Raw genomic sequence first — 10,133 nt, 5'->3', positions numbered from 1 at the left:
AGCACCCAGGATGAAAGCATCACATTCATTCACAGCATTTCAACACACTGATCTGTTAGCTTCCCTTTAAATGCTAATGACACTTTATAGGACGTATATTTTACTCCTCAAAAAACCCATTGTGCAATTGCAAAAATACCTTTTTACATTCATATTAAGACTTAAAGGGACATTTATGGACTATGTCATTAAGGTTCGCAGGATGTAGCCCTGTGATGGAGTGTGAACCCCACATGGTACTGAGAGAGTTAACAGGAGCCTGAGAGCTTAATTAACCCACCTGCTGGCACCTGGGGTGTGATAAGTAGGTTGATTAGCAGGTCCACCTGGAAAGGATACCTAAAAGAGAGGGGGTTGTGAGTTCCTACTCTCTGAGATTGGTCTGATAGACGTTAGGAGAGAGGAGAACTGGGAAAACCCACAGTAGGGAATTTAGCTCCATTATTGAGACCTAAAACAGCAGCTATAACTCCAGGGAGGCCGACAGAAGGTGAAAGACTAAAGTTCAAGCCCAAGAAGGGTGGAAGTAGTTTGTTTGTACTTCTGGTTTTGGGTTTGTTGGAGAACGCCAGAGAAGATTCCTGTGAGATGTAACCCTGAAGAAACAGCGATGTCTGAGTCCTTATAGTGCTGAGAGGAATACAGGTACACAGTGGTCCAGGAAGGGTCAGTAGGAAAGGCCTGCTGACAGGTTGAGGTAGGACAAAGTCTAGGGGGAAACAGGGGATGGGATTCTGAATAAACAGACCCTCCCTGCTCACTATAGATTTCCTGGGCTGGAACCCTATAGACCCTCCAAAAACAGAGCAATGACCCTGGAGACCACGGGTCGAAGGACTAGTATGTCTGGACTTGGACCATAAACACAGCATGAGGCTCTTGGACTTTAGTTTGTTGGACTTGCTCTCTTACCCCAGAAGAGGAGAACTATAAATGACCTGGCTGGAGGTTACGTCACATGAAGAAACAGACTGCTCCAGGACAGGACTATCAGCAGCAGAGGGCACTTGATGAGGAGAGCCTGCTATGTAATGCCCAGAGACAAGTGGGGTGCGGAGCAGTAAGTCTACTCTTCTACAAGCCTATATATATCATCTTTCTGAAATGACTGAACCTCTAAATAGTTGACACATTAAATGACGCATTTAAATATACCTAGAGTTAGTCACACAGACACCAGTCATCTATTTTCCTCAACTTATGCATTTGAAAAATTACATAGCTTTAAGTATATTTTTTCAACCTATGACAGATATTTTTGGTTTAAAAAGTTGGTTTCCTCATTATTGGAGGCAATGAGAGTTCAATTATATTTTTATAAACTTCAAGAACAAATTGACCAAAATATGTAATATACCAGACTATAAAAAAGCAAGCAACAACTTTTTCAGAAAAATGTATTTGCAATTCAACTGATCATATAAAAAGCATTAAAAAGTTGTATGTATTTTTAGAAGTGCTATGGTAGCACTGTTCATTGCAACTACATTCCAAAGTACTGTAAAGTCCAGGTCACATTATCCTTATTTGTGTAACACAGTGAGCATAATCTTTACACTGAGGTAACTCTCATCACAACCTCTCCAGAACTGTTATCTTCTGATGAATCCTCATGAGGTCTCATTCGATTGAACAGATGCAACAATACATAGCCACACTGAAATCTTGGAGAGGTTAACTGTGTTGGATGAACTAAATTTCTGTTTCTAAATGCAGTTAGCGGTAACCACAATGTCCTACCCGGTGAAGACTCTCTTCGATTGCTCTCTTCTATGTCTGTAGCTTTATCATAATTTAATACATCCCAGTGAAGATTAACAGCCCGCCAGCGCTTAAATACTCTGTAAACTGATGCACCTTCATGTACAATTAGTCCTGAAATTTAAAGAAAGAATAATTACTTACTATACAATACTCTTGGACAACATTTGAAGAGGAAATGAATACAGATGTAAGCTTAACTGCATTTATCCCGCTGCAACTGGCAAGTGCCTATCAAATTAAGATGAGGATCCCTGTGAATATCTTAACTCTGATAATACAAAAATTGTCCATAAAAGATACAGAGGGTTTATACAATCAACCATTAATTTATCTAAACTATTTGAAGTAAACTTTAGGTTGACTTGGAGTGTACATCACAATTCCCCCCCCCCCCCCCCGCCCCTCCACACTGTCAGTGTAATCAAAATCTAAACTTTCATTTAACAGTTTCTAGTCTTTATGGTTATGAAGAAAGCCTTCTGAATGTGAACTGAACAAAACCAATGTTATCTGTGTTATCTGAGGCTTTGTCTATGCTAGAAAAGTGCATTAATTTAACTTAATTGACATAAAAATCAATCATACCATTGCATTAGTAAATTATCAACCGAAACTGATTTAATCCTTGCTTACACTGATTTAAGTTTAGCTTAAGTGCTTCTATAATAGGGATTTTAACTAGAGACTGTGTCCTCATACAAACTGGCACAACCTCCTTCTGTCAACGCTATTCAATTAGTTTGAGTGGCTTATCTAAACTGATATAAGGCATTCAAATAGATTTAAGAGCATCCTCTATGTTTTTAGTTAAATGGGTACAACTTCTGTGTATAGATGCTGCCTGAAACAACAGTTATAATAAATGTGAATTCTCCTATTACTCTAATGTGGCATTAATCCTGAAAATTTTCTCAGGAAAATAACTGAGATGTCAACATTAACTATTACTTCACAAGCAGGGTTTGGAGTGGTGGACTTTATTCTTTCTGTTCAAATCCCAGAAGACTAGAGAACAGGAATCCATTCTTGAGATTTGCAGAGATCCAGAGAATTTTTTTAAGTATTCCTCAATGGAAACATGCCTCCTTTGCTCTCCTGCATAGAATGACTTACTCTTAAGCTCCCATCCAGCAAATATTTACAAATATGCTTAATTGTCAGTATGTGATTTGTTCCATTGACTTCAGTGGAATTATTCATATGTTCAAAGCTAAGCATGTGTTTAAGTGTTTACAGTATTGGGGCTTTACAAATGAGTTGTAATACTTATTACTGTGAGTAGCTTCATTGGCTGGATTCTGTTTGTAAGATCAAGGCCTCTCAGAGTAGCAGTTCATCAAAGAGTAAACACTCAAAAGAAAATAGATCTGAAGGCTTCAGACAAGTCATCCCCAATGAGTAACACCAGTGACTGAAAAGAAATAATTCTCATGGAGTAACCTTTGTTTTTTCCTTTTCTTCTTAAATTAAAAAACAAGAAAGAAAGAAAACTTGAGCAATTTTTTAAGAAGCACTGACAAATCTTCATAGAAAAAATTAAGGTATTTTTGTTTTGAGAGATGCATTTTTTCAAGGCTGCCAGCACTATTTTTCAATTGCAAATTTGGTTGGTTCCAACTAGTATTTTTTTGGTTTTGAAAAGAGAAACTTATAGTTTGTCACCATGAGGGTTTTTTTTCAAACTTTCTGTAAGGAAAAAACAAATGGGATGTGATGTCCTTAAATGATCAATGCTCCATACTGTCAATGTCAACAAAGCCAGCAGAATATTAGATGTTCACTGCTCCTCTCAAGTATGGATTCTTTTCATGTATCTATATGACATATTTTGAACTTGCAATAATATTGCTTCATGTTTTATAACTCTGCTGCCTATGTATTTAGGAAATTGATGTATATTGAAAATGAAATTAGCCATTGATTGCCATATTCACCTGACAATTATCAGGACTCTGATTATCATCAGTGAAGGAATTACTGGCAAGGAAAAGATACCAAATACCATTACTGAAATACTTGCTTAATGTAACTCTATTTTTCATCAATATTTAAAGGTTTCTAAGATTATTTGCTATTCTGCTTGTGACTATAGCTTCTAGGAAACATCATTTTTCCACTCTTGTCCATATGAAAAATTATCTGTATAATAAATGACTGATGACCACCAGGGATGGATTAGTTCATGAATAGATACTTGTTCATCAAGAGATGATCCAGGACATAAACAGATTGATAGAAAATGCAATTGATTGCTTTGTAAGACAGCCAGGACCTCAATGCTTATTGCTTGTCTGAATCATTAGAAAGTATGCAATTCACTGGATTTCTTAAAGAAAAAGCTACCTTGTATTCTGGTCCGCCTTGTTTCCCAGTAGTAAAATCCTAGAGTTGTTACTGTGTAGCCAGCCAATCATTAGAAGTATGATTGAATAGATGGTGTCAGGCCCAGAATCAAAAGTATGAGGCAAGAGGACAAATGGAAAATTCTGAACCTGAGGATTCCGAGCTTTTTCTGTCATCTTCTTAGTGAAAAACAGGCACTTAGGGTATGGGAGACCAGGGAGGGAGAGAGAAGGTGTTAACAGTAATTGATTTCTTAATGTATTCTTTTCATAGAGTCTAATTGTAGGAGTTGTATGCTTAGCCAGGAAGCCACAAAAATATTTAAGAATAGTAGCTGGCTTTTGAGAGCTCACACTATTGCCGTGATCCCAATATTCTATAAATATCTGATCCCCTCTAACCATCCTTCAATTCCCCTCCACCTGCAAAAGCCCTATTGTACTTGGGATCCAAAACAGAAGAAAAGGTCAGTGTTGCTGTGTGGAGGGAATATGTTTGAGAACAGAGTTGCTGTTTCTCCTTCTGACACTACCTCCCCAGAATCCCACTGTAGAAGACTAGCTAGCACTGACTCCCTGAGGACAGTTGGGAAGTCCTGCTAGCTAAACAAGTACTTGAACCATGGTCTTTTCAAAGCCAGTTTCTGCTCTTGATGCCATTTTAGGAAAGAGTGATTTGTAACTATGTGAACTGAACTTCCTGTAGTAGCATAAAGATTTCAGGGAAGGGCACGCTGTGGATATAGGATATCAAAGCTGAGATCCTCCTAAAGTGAGTGAATCCTGAGCTTCAGCTGGTTCATAATGACTGACTGTATAGTCTTCAGCTGGTTCATAATAACTGGCAGAATAGTCTTTCCACTTAGTTTTTGACCTGAGATGGTTTAACTTTCTACAAAGGCTACAGATGACCTCTTCAACTTTCTAAATTGCTTAGTCCTGTCGAAATAATAGTAGCTCTCTGGATATATGGTGTACAACTTTTCCTTCCAAAACTTTAGACATTCTGGTGACATGAAGATAAACAGTGATATAAACTAACTGAGATCAAAGCCCCACGCAATTCTTATCAGAAATTTGAAGTGATGCCCAAATGCAGTTATGCTAGAATGTGTAGGTTAAATTGTTGTCTATAGAACACTGTCCTGTGAATAGAGAGTAAGAATAGTCTTGTAATGCAAGACCACTTTATTCTTTGTCAAATGTTACAAAAGTGGACTTCCTTTAAACTGGGTAGGTTGCAAATGGAATTGAACAGATAATTCACAGAAGTTATTTAGTGGGCGGCATGTTGGTGAGTTTAGACAGATTTCTCTTGGTACAAATGAATGACAAGGCTGGCAGATTAAATGTAGGCAACATTTTTTAATATTCCTTACTGGATAGGGGAGTAGATTGATGTAATATAAAATCACACTTAAGGGAAAATACTAAAAATAATCTGTTAGTTTCTAAATGTACAGGCATTTAGTATAACTACAGTTCTCACTAGGCAATGATTGAACAACTGTATTTCAAAATTATAAAAACAATAACACACTTTAAATAGTGCAGATATTTAGATTTCTCGGGTAGCTGAAAACATTTTATCGTTTATGCACAGCCATAGGTGTGCATGACTTTAGACAATTAGAATAGGTCTTTAGTCATGAAGTTTACAACTCGGGCACTGACCCAGCAATTAATCCATGAGCACATCTTTGTGCCTATGCAGATCCCTATTGAAGTCAGTGGGGCTTTTCTGTGTGTGGGTTCCTGCACACATGAGAGTTTATTGCAGGATTAGGGCCTCATTGAGACATGACAAAATAATGGATAACCACAAAGGGGTGGGGCACAATTTTTAGATTTGTGCTTCATAACACTTCTGTAGGCTGCATCAACACTGCACAGGCCATAGTGTGTGAGGAACAGAGTATAGTATACACCTACTTGTTAGTCCTTTTACGTAATTAGTGCCCTACCAAATTCATGTCTGTGAAAAATGCATCATAGACTGTGAAATCATGGCAGGGGAGAGGAGGGGCAGGGCTGGGGATGCCCAAGCCAGGGATCCTACCATGCGCTGAGCTCCAGCTGCTAGTCCTGGCCTGGGCTAAGAAGGGACTTCCTCTTCTCCTGCAGGGGCTGATCCTGGAGCTGGGTCAGATCCACTTCCAGGAACCTCCCCCAGCTGCAGGAAGCTCCATGGTTGCTGGCTGGGAGCCTAGCTCTGACGGCTGCACAGACGTGAGGGTAGCTGTCAGACCCCTGACCCGGACGAGAGGCTGTGGCTCCAGCTGTCAGTCCATGACCCGGGCAAGAGGTTGCAGCTACAGCCATAACCCTGCCGCATGTACAGGCTGCCATTCAAGCTGTTAGCCCCCAACCCAAGTGGGAGGCTGAGGTTCCAGCTGTCAATCCCCTGGGCAAGGAAACCCATACATATAGTAATCTACCTCCTCCCCTGCTACCCCCAGATATCCTGCAACCCTCACTTCTGTGCTGCTGATGGTGGCACTAGCTTTAGAGCTTAGCACCCACTGCCAGTTATGAAGGCAGCATCCCTGCCAGTGGTAGGGCAGAAGTAAGGGTGGTAATCCCCCTACAATAGCCTTGTAATACGCACACCCCTTCCCTCCCACGACACCCTTTTGGGTTGGGACCCCCCATAGTTACAACACCATGAAATTTCAGATGTAAACATCTGAAACCTTAAAATTGACTATTTTAAAAATCCTATGACCATGAAATTGACTAATATGGACCATGAATTTAGTAGGGCCCTGTACATAATTTAGAGCTAGTACATAAGAATTGAAGAGTCAGACAAAAATTTCCTGATGTAATAAAATCATTGTCCACTGAACTGCTGTTGGAAAGTTACATCTGTCGCTAGATTGTCCTGTGGCTTTTCATTCAGAAATGTAAACAACACTTGCATTCCAAGGAACTTAATTCAAACGTTTTCAGTTAAAACAAATTACTCAGATTAAAGTCCTTGAGCCTATGGAAGTTACAATAACAAATACTTGTAACAAAGAGTGAAGTTGGAGATGCTAATAAATATTTTTTAAATTTATATAAGTGGCCTTGGACGCACATGTTTAAAATACAATAGGCTGCAGAAGATTACCTGAAATTATACTGGATTTGAATGGTCTGAGCTAATCAGAAGCAAAGGAATGCTGCACAATTACCAAACTAGTTACTCAGTTATTTTTTTAACTCCCAGACACAAGTTTAGTAACTTAATCTTAGTACGTAGGGTTTTTTTTTTAAAGTTACCTAATAACTTTATCATTAATTAAAATGTAATGTTCAAGTAAGGAAAATATAATTACAAAAATGTAGATAAAGATTCTAATTAATGCTAGTAGTATTAATTATAATACTGTAGTTATATGCATATATTTAGATATCCAAGGCCTCTAGCAAGTTCCCAAGTATCACTAAATCTAAATGTGAAAATTCACATTGGACATTCCAATGACAACTTTATAGCTCTTAGTAGTCCTTTCTCAGAATTGAATTTTCTCATTAGCACATCCTTGACCCTGTTCCATTGATACATTAGTGTATTTATCAATAGCATTAAATCTATTTTTATCTGTCTACAGATACTAGCAATACATTTTGAACTTATAAGAATTTGATTTTTGTAACAAATCAAACCAGTGAAAAAAAATGCTTTAACAAAATTAGTTTCAAATAACTATGTTATAAACTGAACTGTATGATAATGTATACATGGTGTAAATAAGAGGCAATGGGCAATAAGAGCAGGAGACGATGAGTGAGGAATTCTAGGTTTTATTCCTGACTCTGCCATTGTCATACTATGTGACCTTGCACAAGTCACTACTCTTTCCCTGAGTTTCCCCATATATAAAATTGAATTAGCATCAACATTTGTAAAGCATTTTGAGATTTTTTAATGAAAAGCATTATATACAGCATTTCATCATGTTATTGATATGAATATCCTGGGAATCTTAGTTCAAATTACTATACCTTTCACATTTACTCCAAGAGTGACTAAAATCCCTTTATTTTTCTTTAGCATTCATAGTTGCTTTACTAACTTTTTTAAGTTTTTATTTAAACATTTTTGGATCAATATATTAAAGCAAACATGCAAAAAAGCCAAATAGCTTTCAGTAAGTTGCATCTTCCTTTTTTAAGTGTTCTGATGGCATCTTATACCACTTGTGCCCTGCTTTCATGGTATCATTAATAAATTAAAATACTTAGCACTTATAGTGCTTTTGATCTGTTTAGGATGTCAACAGAACTCTTCAATTAATTCCTTCATCTCACTGCAGCAGTACAGTCTATCTATTATTCTCTATTTCTAACATAGTGATTCACATAACTCTGTTCAATGTAGTTTTGGATGTGTTGTCCTATAAGAAAATCCTTCTGGGACCTATTCTATCCTTGATGCAAATATCTAACTCTAATTAGGATCAAAAGAGGGTTTTGATGAGAGAACAAAACTCTCATTAGTCCTTTTCATCAAATTGTTGTTATAATTTCACCTATTAACCCTCCTACACTTTACTATCCTTTTAAATTTCCAAATAGGGAAAACTGATTGTGGTTCTGGGAATTTAACATTTAGGGCAAGTGCTTTGATCAGTCTGAGGGCTAAGTTTTTGTTTGGTTCCCCTATCATGGTGTCTCTACTTTTATAAAGTCAAGTGTTTGCTAAATATATCAGCTAAAAATAAATAAAAAGAGAATTGGAGAGCTAAGGAACTTTGACCCACCACAGAGAGTAAAATTATACTCTTAAATCACAGTTTGTGCAGTTTAATGATTTGAGCTTACCTATGCACACTAGATCCATAAAACCATACATTCCATAACAGATCTGAAAAAGGATGTCCTTTCTTTGCCATACTGCATAGGGGCTGAAGGCTGACCATAGAAGCCAAGTCACACTTGCTACTAAGAACAGAGATCCTAGGATTACAGCAATCATCTGCACTTTCTCAACCAGTGTTATAGTAATGCTTTGCCACTAGAAGAGAAACAAAGTAGTGTAAGATAAAATGTTACTTTTTGCAAATTTACATTCAACTCAAGTTTTCTCCTGAAACCAGAAATCATTTTAATATTCACACAAATTTTCGCTAATATTCTTGACACTAAAATTTATGAAAGGAAAAGACAGAATAGTAGTATAGAAACTGGTTATGTTAATTTTTTAAAATGTTATTGTCCATATCACCATCTAGAAATGTACTTTGGAAGACTTACACTTATTTTAATCCTGCTATGACTATGTAGGACAAAAATATTCAACATCAGGAAATGCAACTTGCCTTTCGCATCTGTATAACAAATAGCACTGAGACACTGTGGGGAGGACAATATCAAAGCCTTAGATTACAGCCCAGGGAAAGGATGTGTAACTTAGTGGGCTTCATACAGAATGGGAGTCCAAGTAATAAACTTCACTGGCAAAAAAATGTTTAAAATAAACATTATACCAAGAGGATGAATTTGCAGAAGATGGCCTAATGGCAATCTAGTCACAGTGACATATTATGAAGGATTAGATTTCTACAACTAAGATACTGTACATATACATTAAATTTTAATTTAGTCAGTATTTAAAATCTTTAAAACTATATATGGATTTTATTAGGGTCATGAATTCGGTAGCAAAATAATTTCATACTTCTCAGTTACTGCCACATAGCACCTTTAGCAGTTTTCTGCTCTGCAATGCTATCAGTTACAGACATTTCTATTCTTTTCTTCTCATATTTACCAAAGTGAGACAGAACCAAAATAACTGTGTTTGTGCTAAATGTTAGAAATCAGAACAACACACTTAAATGTAATAAAAAATAAGTTTCATGAGTCACATAATTGTTAAGAATAAATACTAAATTGTTTCCAATAAGTGGAAAAGGTTGGTGATAAATAACCTTAGCACTAAAATAAACAGCAAAACCTTCACAATGCAATTTTTGGCAAACTTGAGGTTCCTTATAAAATAAACTTATGGTCATATGAGTGTGTCTCTGATTTTGA

At 37.0% G+C, this 10,133-nt stretch overlaps 1 protein-coding gene across 1 annotated transcript in view; it reads right to left on the bottom strand.

The window, feature by feature from the left end:
* Positions 1-1,165: 1,165 nt before the first annotated feature.
* MARCHF11 (membrane associated ring-CH-type finger 11) overlaps positions 1,166-10,133 on the bottom strand; it is a 31,153-nt gene continuing 22,185 nt past the window's right edge. The window contains exons 3-4 of the mRNA XM_067569271.1: positions 8,919-9,111; positions 1,166-1,875 (exon numbers count right to left, since the gene is read on the bottom strand). Coding sequence (XP_067425372.1) covers positions 1,553-1,875; positions 8,919-9,111 — 516 coding nt within the window. The 3' untranslated portion in view covers positions 1,166-1,552. The remainder of the gene's footprint in view (positions 1,876-8,918; positions 9,112-10,133) is intronic.

The sequence above is a fragment of the Emydura macquarii genome, unplaced genomic scaffold, assembly GCF_026122565.2.
Source record: "Emydura macquarii macquarii isolate MOO-44397 ecotype Brisbane River unplaced genomic scaffold, CSIRO-AGI_Emac_v2 contig_320, whole genome shotgun sequence".
NCBI lineage: Eukaryota > Metazoa > Chordata > Testudines > Chelidae > Emydura > Emydura macquarii.
The sequence above is the reverse complement of the archived record's forward strand: the minus strand, read 5'-3'. Positions and strand labels throughout refer to the sequence as shown.